At 36.8% G+C, this 18,628-nt stretch overlaps 1 protein-coding gene across 3 annotated transcripts in view; it reads right to left on the reverse strand.

The window, feature by feature from the left end:
• HERC4 (HECT and RLD domain containing E3 ubiquitin protein ligase 4) overlaps nt 1-18,628 on the reverse strand; it is a 34,580-nt gene that overhangs the window by 13,145 nt on the left and 2,807 nt on the right. For all 3 annotated transcript variants that reach the window (XM_074155198.1, XM_074155199.1, XM_074155200.1), the window contains exons 2-14: nt 18,179-18,338; nt 16,629-16,705; nt 14,053-14,274; nt 12,444-12,535; nt 8,982-9,112; nt 7,802-7,962; nt 7,333-7,409; nt 5,113-5,237; nt 4,512-4,571; nt 3,873-3,984; nt 3,340-3,529; nt 2,081-2,253; nt 65-181 (exon numbers count right to left, since the gene is read on the reverse strand). In XM_074155198.1, coding sequence (XP_074011299.1) covers nt 65-181; nt 2,081-2,253; nt 3,340-3,529; nt 3,873-3,984; nt 4,512-4,571; nt 5,113-5,237; nt 7,333-7,409; nt 7,802-7,962; nt 8,982-9,112; nt 12,444-12,535; nt 14,053-14,274; nt 16,629-16,705; nt 18,179-18,338 — 1,697 coding nt within the window. The remainder of the gene's footprint in view (nt 1-64; nt 182-2,080; nt 2,254-3,339; nt 3,530-3,872; nt 3,985-4,511; nt 4,572-5,112; nt 5,238-7,332; nt 7,410-7,801; nt 7,963-8,981; nt 9,113-12,443; nt 12,536-14,052; nt 14,275-16,628; nt 16,706-18,178; nt 18,339-18,628) is intronic.

The raw sequence follows: 18,628 nt of genomic DNA on the forward strand, positions 1-18,628 counted from the left end.
CTAAAACCAAAACATGGGGCAGGGGGCAACCCACAAAACACCAAACAAAACCCAACCAACTTACCATTCCAAATACCTGCTGCTGGACCCAGTTGACATAGTCATTTCTGATATCTATCAGATCTTGTATCTCATGAATGTAAAATCTGTCATACTGTATAACTTGTCCTCTTTCATTTACCTAAAGAAGCACAATTCATTTTTTTTATTAGCACTTTGTATAACAATTTTCAAAAGGCCTTTTCCATGTTTTTCAAGCATTTGATTTATCAGCCACAGATACCCAGCTACTAAAAAAAAAAAATCTAGATAAACAGCAGTGCCTACAAGAATGCAAAATACAATGTTAAAGACATAGATACGGGGATTACTCAGAATACCTCAAAGATGCAAAGAAAAGTAAGATTAGCTGAGCATACAGCATCGCACAATACAGTGCTGCCACTTCGCAACATCATACGATCTCACAGGACCAGTGATGAATATACATATTAATGCATACAATGGATCAAACACTTGTTCCTGTATTTGCACAAGAACTACGATTCAAGAACTCTGTTTTTAATTACAATATGAATATTATCTCTATTACCCTTCACCAGACATTAAGTAACATTAAGCTTAGAAAGAGAGACATGGAAAAAAAACTTTTTATATAAAGGCTTCTCTCTACAAAATAATTTTAATCCAGAAGCATCCACACTTTTCTAACACACACTTCTTTTCCCAAGGACTGTCAAGCACCATTAACTGCCAGAACAGCAAGATCCCTATTTCTGTCTTTATAACCAAATAATCTAAGTCCACTTTTCTCAAACATCTCCTTTCCTCTCCCCTCTGCCCCCAAAACCACCAGAGACTAAATTAGTGAAATACCTCAGATATGTCTGTCCATTTTATCCCCTTTAGTCCATACCAGCTAAATATTAAGACTATACCAAGCTAAAGAGCCGGGCAGCAGGGTAGGTACAAATGTAACTATTTCTACAATGTAGCTACATAGCAGTCAAAGTTGAGTTTCACAAAAAATTGGAATTTAGGAGAGCACATTACAATTCTACAATTACTCACAAGGCTTTAAGATTTTAAGATCAACTTCAGCTGTTAAGATTTAGAGCTACCGCAAGCCTGAGCGGTGACAGAAATTCTAAAGGCAGCAAAATAATAATTTATTATATACCAACAGCTTTCCAGATGGGAATCTGTAATGGACATCTAGCACTTCTAACACAAGACCGTTACTAGACAGTCTTGCTCTCAGCCTTAATTTGATGGTCTCATAAAGAATAAAGACAAGCCGAGCAAACCATAGCATAGGAATTTCAACTTCCAAAGCAGAAATCTTTTCCATTCTTTCTGACAGCTTGGGGAGGAAGGCTGTGACGTACAGCACAAAAAGGCGCAGTTTAGACACCTGTGCCCATTTTGCTAGATTGTACAAGTACAGTGCTTGAGCAGCACCTTAAGGAATGCCTAAAATGCTCTTTTAGCCTATAAACACAAAATGCCATAGGACCAGAATAAACTACAGAGGGAAAAAAATAGGGGGTGGGAGGGGAAACCTCAGGAGCAATTAGATAATGCACTGTGATGTGCACAGTATGGTTCCTCCAAATGATTTAGGCTACCTTTGTTCAAAGTTCATAAATTCAATAGTTTTCATGAATTAAGTTAAAATACTAACAAATGGAATAAACAAACCAGAAAATACATGTTTGTCTTGGTAAAACCGCGCAGATCTTCCGTGTTCAAAACACAGCTTGCTCTTATCTTCCATTTGTGATCTTACTTGCTATCATTTCAAGCTTAAGAGGCAATTCTTTCCAACATACCCTCACAGATGCCATTGCCTGGGTCAGTGTGCGTTCCCAAGAAAATGGGTAATTCCATCATGTCAGACTGGAACTCAGAATCTCAATGGTTCGTTGGTCCAGATGGAACAACTACAGATATCTCTGTAGATTCAAGTCTGAGTATTTAAAACACTTTAATAACTTAACTTCTTTTAACAACTCTACAGTACACAGATGCTGACAAAAACAAACAGATAAGTAATTGGTTAAAATTGATGTAAACATACTCTATGCAGTATTTCCAGAACTCTGAAAGCCGTGTGTAGAAAATTGGTAAGTATTCTTCTTTCAGAAGCTGGAACGCCAATCTTGCACAACTTCAAGAGGTGGACTACGACATCCTTGTAGAGTTCCACTATCTTGAGGAACAACGGAGGTTCAAGTACAGACCACCAATTTTCTGTCAACAAATAGTGAACACACCAACTTAGTACTTGCCACTACAACATTATGTTATGCTATCCTTTTAACTAAAAAATACATTTTGCAAGAAAGCATACTTGTCAGTTAAACTTTTTTTTTTTAACACAGCAGGAGCAGCGCAGACTTTTAAACAACACTATTCTTTGCATAAATAATGAAACCTCTATTCAAATGCTCTATTGTTACTCACCAACTCTTTAAATAAAGGCTGTTCACCCAGAGTACACAGCAGTATCACAAAGTAGCTTTTGACATAAAACCAGATAGCTCAAATCCTGAAACTCTGACTTAAGCAAACAGTCCTGATAGCAATGGAAAGCGAAGCAACACACACACAAAAAACCCCCACAGTTCAAAGAAACAATGAGTTTGCTTTCCTTTACAGCAGACAAGCTCTTTACTCTCACCAAAAACTACTGAAAAACACAAGAGATGGGTTACAAGGCAAAAAATAATGAAGGAAGAGGGAAGCACCCTATCAAAAAGATACAAATTAAAAAGGAAATAACCTGAAACTTCAACTCTTTAAGCTGAATTTCAGGTGAAAGGAGTCACAATAAGAAGGTGTAAGGAGGCAGAGTTAAAAAAAAAAAAAAAAGAGCTATTCTCAGACCACAACTTGGGATCAGAGAGAAAACATGAACCTCTCAGAAGAGACGAAACAGGTGCTGTAGTCAAAACAATTTAACATCTGCTCTGCAACATTTCTGTAAATTGCTTAGAGCTTGTTAGCTGTCTGACCACAAAATTTTCACTTTAAAGTGCAAAGACACATATCAAATACACTGAACTACACAGTTTAATGCCTCCCAAATGAAAGCAGTCCAAAAATTATAATACCAGATGAATTCATATGGATGGCCAGCTAACTCACCCAGAAGAAACAGAATAGGTGCTTTCCTACACATCAAGCAATGTTAACCCTTAACCTTCCTAGTGGGGAATTCCATAGAACTGGAAATACCCAGCAGGTGCTGCTGAGACCATTTCTTCACTAATGGAATTTCTACACATTTTAATCTGGAGAGTCTTAGTTTTAGCAGTACAGAATTCAATTTCTTACCAAGAACTTTCAGAGGAGCTCTTTCTAGGTTCAGAATAGCTGTTCCAAAAGGAATAGCTAACGTTGTGAAATTGTTTGCATCACTCATCAGTGGGCATTCTGGTAGAGTGAGATACAGCCTCAAAGCTTCAACGTCTGGTAAGGAGCTGGTCAATTTGGGAATAAGGTTCTTTTCCAAACTAGCTGCCACCTACAGCACATCATAAAATTCAGTTTATTCTAATGTAATTGTGAATTCAAACAAATGCCCATCTAGATAAAATTAACCTAGAAAACAACCATCAAGAGTTTAAATTAGACTGTTACACATTTAGAAAAAAACAGTATATTAACTATTAAAATACAGAGACATACAATATGCTGATGTGTTACCTAATTGGTACAACACAACACAGTTTTACATATTTGCAGTTGATACATTATTGAGTAAAGAAAGTTATTTAAAGGGTCAGAGCAAGCATAACAATAGTTTTTCTAAATACGTGTAACACAGCAAGATAAATCCAAACATCAGGAGAACATGCAGCACAAACCTGTTGTGATATATGAGCGTGGTCAGGCTGTATAAGTTTGTGAAATAGTAGTCTAGCAGCATTCATATCAACCCCTGAGAATCTAGCGCTGGTTTTGTAGTGATCATCATTGCTGCAGCAAGAAAAAAAACACAGAAAAAGACTGAATTCTGTATTCTCAGCAACTCAAAAATATCTTCCACCTTGAATTTTTAGCCCTGCTTACTAAGGAATTAAAATGTGAGAGATCACAGTATCAGACTTCCATTTCTTATATGACCTTTGAAGCAACTGAAAAAAAAAAAAATCTCTAACTGCAAGACAATCAGGTAAAAACACTAGGATCTAAAACAGCCCGTGCAATATATTCCCCTTGAACTATATATAACCCGTGGCTGAGAAGTAACAAGTTTTTCTGGCTTACATGGTAGCAGCCAGGAGGCACACACTATCCAAGACTGGCAGAAGACACACTGCATTTGGGCCAGCTGACAAACCATATGGCAGTAGAAGAGCTACAAATTTAAAATGCAGGCATCAAAGTAACAGTAAGATAAGGAACTACTGGGAAGGTGTTAGAGTTGAAACAAGAGACACTAGGAAGGTAATCACCATTAATTCTGTTCAAAGGAATAATTGTTTAAAAGCCTGACCACTTACCTCAAAGCCAAAAAGCTCCCATTCAGGCACCCAGCTGAGGAGAACGTTCCATCAATTTCACTGAAGTTGTTCATATGAAATAAGATAGATTTGTTTTATTTTTACAAATTAGCATTTGCAATTTAAAAGCACTGTATTTAATCCCTAATAAATTACACTGTACAAAGGATGGTACTCTGACTTCAATACGACTAAACAACACTAAATAAAACCTCTAAGTCAAGACTCAATGCTTACAACAGCACAAACAGAAGCAAGTCTTGGAATTTGTTTTTAATTTCTTTGCATCCTTCTTTAATAAAGTAGAAGCAATAATCTTGGAGTTGTTCTCATATTCCTTTACATTCCTTACTGTTATTTTTAAGAGTGCATCTAGATCCTTAAATTTAATCTCGTATAGTCATCTAAACTGTGACAGAGATGACACAGACTACAGGATCTAAACTACTTGACAAGAGTGACAGTAAAAGCACAGCAAAAGCTCTGCATGTAATAAAATCAGCACTTAAAAATAGCTTTGCCATGTACATACAAAACCCTATTAATGCCCAGTTCATAAATAAAATTATAAAAGACAACTTCTTTCCTCAACATCACTTACTTAGCTATCTCTACGGGAAGCCTTCCGGATGGGAATGTCAGCAATCTTTGAATAAATGTTTCATTCACAGTCCAGATCTGCTTCAAAAAGTCAGGATACCTAAAATCATCTGGTGGCACCATGTTCTAAATTTTAAAGAAAGCATAAGGAATCAGGCACACGAAATTGATTTCCAGAAAAATCAGTCCTGTGGCTGAGCTCCTTACCTATTCTTTGATTGACAATTTGCCTACACAGGCTACTACTGTGAAATAAACCCAAAGATACACTTACCAGATTCTAGCAGTTCTGCGTTCACTATGAAAACAGAGCATACACTAAAAACATCTAGATTAGTGTGTTGATTCACACCGCAGATTATTTCATGGTAAACTCCCTAAACATACAAGTACTTTTCTGGAAGGTGAACACTAAACAAGCTTTGCACGAGAGGAGCAAGCATCTCTTCTCCCTCGTCACTATGAGCCCGTTAGCTCACTGCCAGGCTGTGAGCATACACAAAAAAAGCCATTCCGTTTTTTGGACAGCATCACTTCCATCAGACTCCTCTGACAATGAATCACGTTTTTACTGCATCATCAGATGAGCTGCATTTTGATGTGCTGCTCATACTGAATGAATTCCAGTAAGATTTCTAATAGTAAAGAGGAACAGAAGCAAGACCACTGTTTTGAGTAGGAGCACTGGTTAAAAACAAGATGGCAAATAGCACCAAAAATAAGGTTGAACTAGTTAAAAGGAAACTCGCATCTCCTGAGGGTGCAGTCTGACAATATAGCTGACTCAGCATAACGATGACTAGCTGTTGCCAAAAATCAGTACTTCTGGTCCCATCCTACAGGATCAGGATGAGAACCCCTCCTGCTGTTCCCCTTGTGCCCAGAAGTGTCATTTAAACCCACTATGAAACAACTAAGGGAACTGAGCTGCCCAAAAACTAACTTGAGAAAACAAACAGATTTTTGGCTGAGACCCCTTTAACTGCCAAGGACACACAAGTCCCAGGAGTCCAGTACTCGCATAACTTTGAAAGAATTCAATACAAATTACTACACTAAGGAGTACTAAAAGGGATACTTTTGCAGCATCAAAGTTGATCTGTTGTTTATACCTTCTGTACAGAGTAAGCCACAATAAATGCATTCACACAGATCCAGTTCACCTCAATTATTCAGTCAGAATCTACTCCAGCAATTAGGAAATTGCACAAGAGAAAGTTTTTAAGAAAGGAGTTTTAATAGAGAAATTTTGAGCCTATATTATCCATACTTTTTCCCGTCTACAACTGCTAAACAAGCTTCTCTCAAATACAGCAATAGTTACGACAACTCAATCAGAATTAACTAAAAAAAAAAAAAAAAATCCCTAGAAAAATTGTTGATTATGTAGAACAAGAACAGGCTGTGGGAGCAAAGGGTTGCTGCAAGCCTGACCTGTACTCAGTTTTTCGTAATAACAAACATGTTTCCCACTAAAATCTGTTTTCCTTCATGTCCAAATTAGTTTTCACCCCACATACACAACTGTTGATGCTTCATTAATCCCCATGTTCTAATATCTGCTGGGCTATATTGGAAATAGCCCCTATACAAATGCAACCATACATCTTCAGCTTGTCTTTTTGTCCAAACTCATCCCCTAATAGCATTTCCTTTCCATCATACTCCCACATTGCCATTTTTACTGTAAAGTCTTTCTAGACTTTTTTTCCTGTACTAGAATTTAAACAGATCAATTCTTGTCCTTTTAAAACTTAAGAGTTTTATGCTAGTCTTAAAACTTATCACAAACTATGTCACCACCTATCATTTTTAGCAAAAAGCTCCATTTGTTTCCTCATCATTGTGGTATGCTAAAATGGCTACAGAGCAGAAGACAGCAAAGCTGCAGTCAGGAGATACTGCGGAAGGCTGGGCAGGGGTAAACAGCTCAAATTTTCAATCACCTTTTCCTTTATGAAAGGAAAAAAACTGCATTCATCCATCTCAAAAAAAGGCTTATGCCAAAAAGCCTCAAGAGCTTACTGACAGCTAACACTCAGTAACCAGATCCAAGTCCTCCAGCTGCTAAATTGACTTAGTGTCTTGTGCTTCCACACTGCTCTAATGAACTTTACAATGTAATGAAGCACCTTCAATATGAAAATCTTTTAAAATGCATCAGAAAAACTAAAATTTAACTTAGATAGACTTTGGAACCAAAGTATATTTAATCTGTTACCTGTGGATAAAAGTAGTGTGCAAAACTTTGGTCCCCACCAGAGAAAATTCTCTTTACACAATAACACTCCTCACTGTCTGCAATAGGAATAAAAAACAGACAACTGTGAAAATGTGAATCTGAGAAATGATTAAGACACTGCAATCAACACTCAATTAGAAAGAGGTTCCTTCATTACATAACCTCGCTGAAGCAGATCTTTGCAACACAATAGTTAAGACTACCTTTAGCTGAGGCAAACGCTAACAGCTCCGAGTTTTAGATCTACTGCCAACAAAGGACCTAACCCAACAGCACAAGTAAGCATGTATTTCCTACTGAAGAAATGGACTTCAAGGAGTAGGGCACAGTGCAAACAAACTGTTTGGAAGAAAGTGATTGTAGCCCATATTTAATTTAAATCTCAAGATTTGTAAGACACTATAAATGAACAGGAAGCCAGGAATTAAATATGCCAGATGTTGCTTACCTGTGGTTTTCGGGCATTGAGTACTATAAGGAAGCCAGTTTCCTTTTACTGTGAAGGGACTTTTCCTGTTACTGGTTGTTCCTGTACCTAATTGCCCATTACCTCCAAGTCCAAAAGAATAAATTCTTCCAGATGAAGGAACAAACGCAGTAGTGTGCTGCCTAGGGCAAATAAAATTCAGTATCAAAAACCTAAGCATTATAACATGCTTTGTGCAGGCCAGCCTAAGAATTGTGTTAAACAGGATGCGAAAGGTCCTGTAGTATCAAACACTCCACTTCCCGATTGGCAAAGCACTGCCACTGGCAATACTCCATACTCCAACAGGCAGCATTTCATTTTCACGGCAAAGTTCACGGAATGGGGCTGTCAGGTTCTGCCTTGAACCCCTGCATAGCCACAGTCTGGCGTTTAGAGCATCTCTCTAGTCACTCAGAAGTTTGAAGTTTTCCAGCAGATTGGCTGCATCTCCTTTCCCCTCCCATCCTTCTCACTCTAGATGCCCTCTCTCCTATCACGAGCCTGGAAAGAACCAGTATTGAATTCATCTAAACTATTCAAAGGGAACAGGTCAACTCAACGTCAACCAAATTGCTAGAAAGATAGGTTTACATTTACATATTCTTTATGACAAATGAAGTGTGACCATCTCTTAAAAAATTATATTGCTTTTCTCATTTCGTCGTCTTAGAATGCAGTTCTTTGGGCAACAGCATTTCCTTGTGTGTTAGAAACTTTTCCAATTTCTTGGGTGCTATTATAACATATACAATAAAACCCCACTAGAAACTGGAGTACCGTACGGTATTACAGGTATTTCACAAAACAAGCTATGTTTCCAAATTTTACACTTATCCTCAGTGATGCTCATGTACATCCCCAAACACACTTGTTCTTTAATAGGAAATTATGAAGTGACAGCAATAAAAACCACCTTCATACTGATTATTGACACTTTCCGTTTAGAAAGTCAGAGAAATGGTGTAATTTCCTTCAGTTCTTCTATCGAATGTTTTTAAAATCCCAGTAAGGTCTCTAAATATCTTTTGTTAGATATCTTGTCTTCCCTAACCACAAAGGGTGAGAAAAAAACCCCCACCTTATATTGCAATATATATGAAGTTTTGTATGAAATAAGTTATTTACAAGATTCATAGTGCTAGCACAGAATAGATCTTACCTGCCACAAGTGATTTGTGTGACAACACTTCCCATGAGTTCAAAAACTTTCCTTGGGTTTATCTCATGGCTCGTAGAGTTATGACCCAACTGACCATAGCCTCCAGCTCCAAATGTAAAAACCCCACCTTCCTAAACAAATAAATTATTTGCATTAAAATGACAATACGTATCTCAGAACAAGAAACTTAATAGAAGTAGCGGTTTAATAAATCTCCTTGTCTGATGGAATTGGAACTGTGGGGAGAGGAGAGAAAAATATACAGGCACCAGAGAGCCCTGAGAGACAGAAGGGTCACAAGTTAATTGCAGTTGTGAAAATGTGGCACAGCTATCAACTATTACCTTACTTGTGTTAAATCACGTTCTTCTCATTTCCATATTATTATACAATAGTCTAGCCACTAACTTGTCTCATTAATAGATACTAACATTTGCTTTTCCTCTTTTCCAGCTTTTTTGAGGAACTTCAACAGTATATAAACTGACACTATTAAAAAAAAAAGTATACTTTGGCTTTTAAATTCTGAATATAAATTTTAAAGCAATTACCGAATAGGAAGCTGCCCTCCTTAGGCAGATGATGCAGAGTATGACTGAAACGGTAAGCTTCATTACTTGAAAGCTTAAGACGACAGAAAATTTCAATATTGTCGTAAGGCAAGTAATTTTTTAAAAGTGTTTTTGATTAATTTCATCAAGAAATTAACCAAAAGTTTTAATGAAAGAATGTTAAATCAGAAACACTTTCAGAAGTTACACAACTTACAACAACTTTGAAACTTTCCATTTTCAAAGACTTTGAAATTGTAAAGCTGTTTCTTTCAATTCTACTCTGCATCAGACTGGACCTTTGCTGGAAACCGTCATTAAAATGGCAGCGTCCACTGAGAAAAACCAACAGCCTCATCCACTGAACCAGGATAACAAACAGTGATGGGTTTTTCTGAATTTCAGAAGGACTTGAAGAACGCTCGCATGTCTCCACAGTACTGTCTACACCTGCAGGACCTATCACGCGAGGGAAAATGGAGCTATACGGATGGGTGACATCAATTTGTCAAAACATTTGCATTAAATTCAGTATCTTAAATCGAGTCCATCAGCTTTAAAGCAAGTTTGAAATTAACTTCTATATGTTAAAAAGGGAAAAACATTTAGAATGCAAGTTACAGATCGCTGTTTTCTTTATATTCTCTATTTCTCTAACCTCGCACAATACACCAGGATTACAAAGTTGCCATATCTTTTTCAGTCAAAGCAAGAGAATATTTTAGGACAAAAAGCAATTGTTTGTGAGCAGTCCTTTTCCTTTCTCTGGAAAAAAATAATCCTGCATAATCAACAGAAGTACGACCACATTTAGGCAGATCATATTCTTCAAGAAAACCTTCAAGTTGTTACAGTGCAAAAATTCAAACTAACACATTAAAAAAAACCTCCCACATTTTCCAACAGGAGACAAACATAGATATTTTTTGTCTTCAGAAATAAAACATTAGAAATAGGTACTTAAAAAATTCTAATGCCTTCTACGATAATATTCTGAATTCAACAGATGCAGACAGGAAATGTCAAAATGCCAATACATACTGATTTATACCTAAATACTGAAGTCTAATCCAACTACCAAAACACAGAAAGAAAAGCAGAGTCATCAATCATTTAAAGTAAGACACATATGTATTGTTTTACCCACCACAAAATAAAGGTACTTATCATCACTTGATGCTTGAAATACACTATTCATCACTAAAATGAGTGTAGGAAAGAGCACTAGCCTTACACATTCTATGCTGCTCCTAAGAGTTTCCAAATAAGTTTAAAAGTTTAAAAATAAGACTCCAAGTAACGCATTTAGCCAATAGTTATGCATAAGGCAATTTGATGTATTTCAGCTCTCTGTTTTAATCAGTTCTATCTCCCTGCATGAACATGCCTCACTGACACAGAATATACGATTTTTTCCAAATCAGCCCTGAAATAACTGACCAAGTTTTCATAGAACCTCACACTACAATATGTACTAGTGGATTACACAAACATCCCATTTCTTCTACTGGTTTGCCAATAGTATGTAAATAGCTGCTGCGCAACAGCCGTTGGAGGAGAGGAGTGAGAACATGTGAGAGAAACAACTCTGCAGACACCAAGGTCAGTGAAGGAGGAGAAAGAGCAGGAGGAGGAGGAGGTGCTCCAGGCGCTGGAGCAGAGACTCCCCAGCAGCCCGTGGTGAAGACCACGGTGAGGCAGGCTGTGCCCTGCAGCCCACGGAGAGACCACAGCAGAGCAGGTATCCACCTGAAGCCCATGGAGGACCCCATACAAGAGCAGGTGGATGCCCAAAGGAGGTTGTGACCCTGCACAAAGACAGAACTGGATCAGGCTCCTGGCAGGACCTGTGACTCAGTGGAGAACCTGCACTGAAGCAGGTTTGCTGGCAGGACTTGTAACCCCCATAAGGGACCCCACAGTGGAGCAGTCTGTTCCTGCAGGACTACATCCCATGAAAGGGCACACGCTGGAGCAATTCGTGAAGAACTCCAGCCCATGGAAAGGACTTACATTGGAGAAGTTCATGGAGAACTGTCTCCCATGGGAAGGACCCTGCACTGGAGCAGGGGAAGAGTGTGAGGAGTCCTCCCCCTGAGGAGGAAGGAGCGACAGAGACTATGTGTGATGAACTGACCACAACCCCCATTCCCCATCCCCCTGTGCCGCTCGAGGGAAGTGGATAGAGAAATCGGGAGTGAAGTTGAGCCTAGAAAGAAAGGAGAGGTGGGGAGAAGGTGTTTTTAAGATTTGGTTTTTTTTCTCATTACCCTACTCTGATTTGATTGGTAGTAAGTTACACTAATTTCCCCAAGTTGAGCCTGTTTTGCCCGCGATGGTAAGTGATCTCCCTGTTCATATCTCAACTCATGAGTCTTTCATTATATTGTCTCTCCCCTGTCCAGCTGAGGAAGGGAGTGACAGAGCTGCTTTGGTGGCACCTGGTATCCAGCCAGGGTAACTCACCACAATAGCAAACAGCAATTTACTAAGAAAACTTTAAACAATCACACACACAAATCCCCCCCAGCATTTAATTTAAATTAACTCGGTCTGATCAGTGATAACAGCAGTGCTAGAGGCATTACAGTCTCTAATCTCTTTAGGATACACTAATGTAAAATTTCAGTATCTGCATAATTTTAATGATGCAACATGCACCATCAAACCCACTGTATTTTGTATGCTCAATTTCACCAAATCTGACAAAAATTTAAAACTACTGAAAGATTTATTATATTTGGTAAGTTTTTTCAAATATTTAACCATTCTTCCAGTGTTTCCTCAACTTCATCTAATAAACTTTGAAGAAATTTTATGCAGAATTTTGTTTATTACTTCCTATTCAGGTAGCATCTTCTCCTGAAAACATTAAAAAGTTTAAGCATAAACATATCTGTAAATATTGTACCTTTGTAAGGGCAGCAGTATGATCTTCTCCACAACATATATGAACAACCTTCTGAGTTCTCAGTGACTTTAGCAGCGTAGGAACATATCTGTCTGAAAGGTTTAATACAGTGGTAGATGGCTTATTTTGAAAATAATTAAAAAAAAAACAAACAGAAAGCATATAGTTTTGCTCATTTATTCTAATCCAGTTCCAGCCAAACAAGCACTTCAAATTTGTTAGCATAAAGATATATAAACCCAGTCACAATGATTGCATTAAGATGGAAGTGTTCTTAGAGAAAAAGAGAGAGACTACTATACCGAAATACTTTGTAGCAAATATTCTCATTTTCACTAGCACAGGATATGTCAATACAGAAATCATGAAATATGGAACAGTACGTTAGACCTGCCATTGGCCATGAGAAAAGAAAGCAAATGACAGTTCTTTTGAGCTGTTTATGTGCTTTATGTTTTCAAAGTGTTCCGATAAGTTGGGTATCAGTTGGTCACAGTTCAGTGTTACTAAAGGTATAACAGAATGGAACACTGAGTAATTAGGAAGCACAACTAACTTCCCTCCATCACCAGAACAAATCAGCTTTGTCATCCAGTTGCACAAAGGCAAGTTTTCTAAAACGTTAATGCTAATGTCTTAAAATTTGTCAGGTATGCTAAAAGGCCTGGAAAAAGCCCTGTCAAGACATAAAAAAAAAGGATTTTACTGAGAATTGATGCTATATGACCCCAGTTTTTTATACATATTTCAAGGAATACATAGAAGTAACTGAAGTCTCCCACGGAAATTTGATTTTTGAGAAGTACATGCAATTTTCTTATTACACAAGTTTGACCAGATTTAAGGCATTAATTCAGATACGCATTTTAACCACAACACATTTTTCTTATTTTAAATGGTCACGAAAACAATGAACAAGTGAGAAAAGTTGAATTCATGCAACTAGCTATAAATTATTCTATACTAAACTATGTATTACAGGGACCTGATAGCACATACTCCTATCTGGGAGCCCTGAATGTGGATAGCGTGCACGTAATGTAATATAACTAATAAAGAAACAACTTTTTGTCTAACCTAACCACTTGCTTAAAATCATTAATGAGTATCAACACCCCAGTAGAGGGAATTTTGGAAACGGTTAGCTGAAAATTGTGAATGATTATCGGAAGTGGCCTGAGAAAGGCAGATACCCACATGGTACCAAGACAATGAAGATGCCTCAAATGCGTCTACTAAGGACAACCAAATAGTTTTGACAGATCACTGGCTTTGTCAAGCAATTTCCTCTATGTAAAATTCAGTTAAACTATAACTACTGCACAGTATCTTAATTCAATCCCATTCAGAAAGTTTAAGTCACAGAGAAATCTAGAACAGGGAAAGAAGACAAGTCAAGCAGGCTAGAATTTCAACATAACACCGTCAGAATTTTCTCTACAAAACAGCTGAGGAAACTCCCTTTTGCAATCTCACGTGACATCAGCACTCTCCAACAATATTCAACAAAGGTTTGTTCTGTCTGTTCCTCTCCTAGTAATTCTGCTGTCTTCAGACTCACAAACCAAGACCTTCAGCATGAATTTTTACTGAAGTAATGTTTACTTACCATTGTCATCATTAAGACCCAGCTGCCCAAATTTGTTGCGTCCCCATCCAAAAATGGCTCCAGAAAGAGTTAGTACAAAACTATGAGCTCCTCCTGCTGCAATCTGTGCAAAAGGGATTCCCAGCAGAGATTTAATCACATGTGGAGAGTTTTGTTTTTTGTACTCGTAACCTAAGCCCAGCTGGCCATATTTATTTTGTCCCCAGGAGAACACTTCACTTCCTGTTTAAAGGAAAAAAAAAAAAACAACAAGAAATACAATCAATATATTTTCATTATATAAAGTTTATTTACTGTAAGAAAAGCTAGAAGTTAGACAGTTACTCTTCAAATATTTTTGAGTTTGAAAAAGCATACAAATTAATGACTTTTGAAGCTAAGCATTCTCGTGGGATTTGCAGACATTCAACTCCAATATTTAATCACGATACTGAAAGTATTTAAATCACATTCAAAACTCTCAAAACTGCTCTCAACATTCCTGTTTCAACAGTGTTAGATAAGTTGAGTTTGGTTATTACTAAGCAAGATGCTGTTCCATCAGGAGTTCCACTACTGCATATATTTTGATACAGAGATCTTGTTGAAGTTGCATACTGGACATGCAAAAAATTTCCAATTCCCGATCACAAGCCTCATTTAAACTTTTATACGGTAACATACTTACTTTTCACATACAATTTAAGTGACATATTTTATATTTTAAAATATTGTATTAATTATATGATGAATGAAGCACAAACTTTATATTGCCTTATAAAGAAAAAAATCCATATTTTTGAAGAATCACAAATCAGAGAGCTATTTATGCTGAGATTGCCTCCAAAAGAAGATGTTCTACTGAACAACCACCGTTTTGCCAAAGCGTTTACTATCCTAAAGATCAACACATAATCACAAAGATATTTTGCTTTTGCTGGTGTGATATGTTTCAAACAATGTTTCCTATGTCTCTCCTTCCTCCATCTTTCCAACAACAATTTTATCAACATGGAAAACAATGAAACCCACTCTCTGGGGTACAAGTCTCTAGATTTTATTTATTTATTTAAACAACAACCACCGAAAACCCAAACCAAAACCAACCAGATAAAAAAAAAAAAAAAAAAAAGCACAAACCAAAACCCCAAACCACCTCTTTTAAACAGAACAATCTTCCTAACACCAGAGAAATCCCACACCAATCATTTATAACCACATGAACAATATCCCACATATAGATAAATAATAAAAATACTACAAAGTCTCCTCTCAAAATGCCCAATTCAAGTAAGTTCATCCATTTTCCTCCCTGTGTGGGTCTATTTTTAAGGCCATAACCTTGCTATATTGCAAGTATTTCTGCAGGTTCTCTTACAAACAGAAAAAAACCCCACAAACTAAAACAACAAGATGCCCTACAATGCATGCGAAGAACAGAAACATGGAGCTGTGAATCCATGAACTGGCAACAGGATAGTGATACTGTACTTGAAGCTTGTAACTATTTAAAATACTAAGTGAATTTTAAATTACAAACTCCTACTACATTCTTGCACCTTTGACCAACAGAATGCTGAACAGCACCGTTCTGATACTCCTCACATTTTACTGCTGGACTTAACCCAGGCAAAGGGTTATTTGTAATCTCTATCCTGAGAACAAAGGAATCTCTCTAAATTATAATGGTAAAGATGCTTGGGAATACATAATGGCACAGAAAACACTCAGTATGAGCCCATGAAGTGCCACATACAGAATTAAGGCACATATAGTCAGTATAAATTATTAAATTTAAGGGAAAAAAAAAAAATCAACACCTTCCTCCCCACAGTTTATTTAGTTCATATTTTAACCACAAATTGTTAAGAAGCTCTGTCAAACTTTACACTCTTTCTGGAATTTTTGTTTTGAGTTTCTAAGTTTCCATTAACCCCGTCCAGCAGCCACTTGTTCCAAATGGAAGTTTTGGCCACAACTCTCCTTTGTCACAATGAAACAAACAAGCAGCAAATTTAAATTCATATTAATTTCTGGATAGCTATACTAACTAGCCCCAGCAAAATTTTGAAGACATATGTTTAAACCTTTCAAAAGGTGGGTTATGTATATGTATGGTATATATGTGACATTACATTTTAGCTATAGAAGCACCAAAAGAACAGAGGCTTTGCAATAGAAAAGCAGACAAGGAAGTCCTTGCCTGCTAGCCTCGGTAATTTGAAGTTATAGGATAAAACAATCTAGTGACAAAGAGACATGTTAGCAGGATGAAGGAGAAAGGGGACCAAAAAAAGGAGAGAAAACAAAAAGAATTTAAAAAGGAAGTTACATGAAAACAAGATGATAAAAAGCAAAAAAGCAGAAAAACACAGTATTTGTTTGTACATTTATTTCTTAAATTCAAGCTTCCATCATCAAATTACACTTCCCATATCAACCTGAAATCACATCTGTGCTAAGCGGTAGCATGTTAAAAAAAACAAAACAAAACACCACAACAAACATTTTCTTTTTAAAAAAGACAAAATAAATGTTGAAACATTTAGAATTACCTGGTAAGAAATTGCCCAAAACTTCAGGAGAACTTGGCTTACCTTTTGAGAGTGCTAGCGAGTGATAATAACCACAAGCAACTTGAACAATTTGGATCTCTGACAAGCTTTTAATATTCCTATTGGGGTAAGAAAACAGAGAAAGGATTAAGCTACTAGGTCATGGTATGAAATAAATATAAAGTCATGCCAAACGGTTAATATACAAAAAGTGAATCCTTTACACTGAAGTTTATATGAAACTAATTTAAATATCCTAACTTTAATTAGAAGCTATTTAGTAAAGTCTTAAGTCAAAGCTGCTTTTTTCCCCCTAACACTTTCAAGGATGGTTTCTGTTTTATTTTCAAATTTTAAGTCAGTAAAAGACCATAACAAAGTATTAGGGAGGTTCATGTGCAAGGAAGGAGATGTCACACAGCCGAATGCAGGAAATAAATACCGGATGCAAGAAGAAAATTATTCTTACTTCCTAGTTTCCAAAAGAAAATAGGTTTTACAATCTTCTTCATATCACTACTAGATAAAGTAGAATTCATATCACTATAGATACTTCATATCACTACTAGATAAAGCCTGAATTACTTTCTGTTAAAATCTAAACACTCAATTTTTCATCTCTACCAACATTAACTTCACTCAAAATTTCAGTTTGCAGAGCTATTAAGTATTGCACAATGTTATTAAAAAGTTGCAAATACATATGATTTTGCATTAAATCTAGTACGCTTTCAATTTTTGATGAGAAAAAAACCAAGAGTTTCTAAAAGGCCTGTGGGGTTTTAAATTTGATACAGAAATTAAAAAAAAAACCTTTTTAATAGTTATTTCTATCTTTCATATTTATACGTATGTCACAGCCATGATAAACTTATAAATTACTAATGTTCCAAGAAATTGTTACTTCCATGTGTCTTTTTCCTGTGTAAAAAAAAACAAAATTAGAAAACCTCCAGCCTGCAAACATATAAACTTACTGCTACAGACAGTTCCACTGATTTCAGTGAACCTATTCATCCCGGTAGAAATGTGGACTTCAGCTAGCTGCAATGCTTAACAGCATTCTGAAAACAAGCAAGTGAATCTGGCGAGCATTCATTTTTGTAACTAGAATGTGTATTATTTGATCACAGCTAAAAAGCTTCGGGGTGAAAACTGAAGTATGAAGATCAGATCGCAAATGTATCCCCTTCAAATGTACTCCCACAACTGGGTTTGAAAGTTCAACGTTCTACTTCTCTTTAACTTCTCTTAAATGGCAGTTATCAATCCCCCATTTACATTCTTAAAATACCCATCCTACTTTTCCAACATAACTCTCATTCTTAGCAGATGACTTTAAAAAAAAAGAAAAAAAAAAAGAAGGAAAACCACCCCAACAACCCAGACCAAGCAAACCCATGACACACTTCTCACATAAGCTGACTTTTTGAGAAAGGAAACTGTCTACAGTATGAAATCGCCATAGCTAAAGTACACTTTCTAATGCGCGTTTTTAATTATAATAGCAGAATAGGTTAACCAATGTGATTTAAGCACTCCCCCCCCCCCCCCAAAAAAAAAATAACTTATTATTACTAATTATTTTTAACCTGGGCACTCTGATGCATTCCTCTGTTCCTGGCAAGCCAAGCTGTCCATCAGTAGCCAGACCCCAAGCATACACCTGACCTTTGTCATTTAATGCAAGAGTGTGGGCTTCTCCACATGACACAGCTACAATATTTTGGGCATCCAGTGCACCAACATGCTCTAAAAAAAAAATAAAAGAAAAGTTAGTTGTTTAAAAAAAAAAAAAAAGCTACTAACAAGCTAGAGTTGTTAAAGACAATTATACTTAGTACAAGGATATCCATTGAAATGGCACGGAAGCACGCCCAGAAGTCTGCCAAAACATCCTTTATTTAAAATTATAAGCATGCTATTCTAGGAGAAGTTAAGTTTGACGCCCCAAAGTAACTAAACAACAACTGTATCTGGAGCAATATACAGAAGTGCACAAAAACTGGTTCCTTCTAATTTTGCCGTATGAAAATGAGCGC

Source organism: Numenius arquata, chromosome 10, assembly GCF_964106895.1.
Source record: "Numenius arquata chromosome 10, bNumArq3.hap1.1, whole genome shotgun sequence".
In the NCBI taxonomy this organism is placed as follows: domain Eukaryota; kingdom Metazoa; phylum Chordata; class Aves; order Charadriiformes; family Scolopacidae; genus Numenius; species Numenius arquata.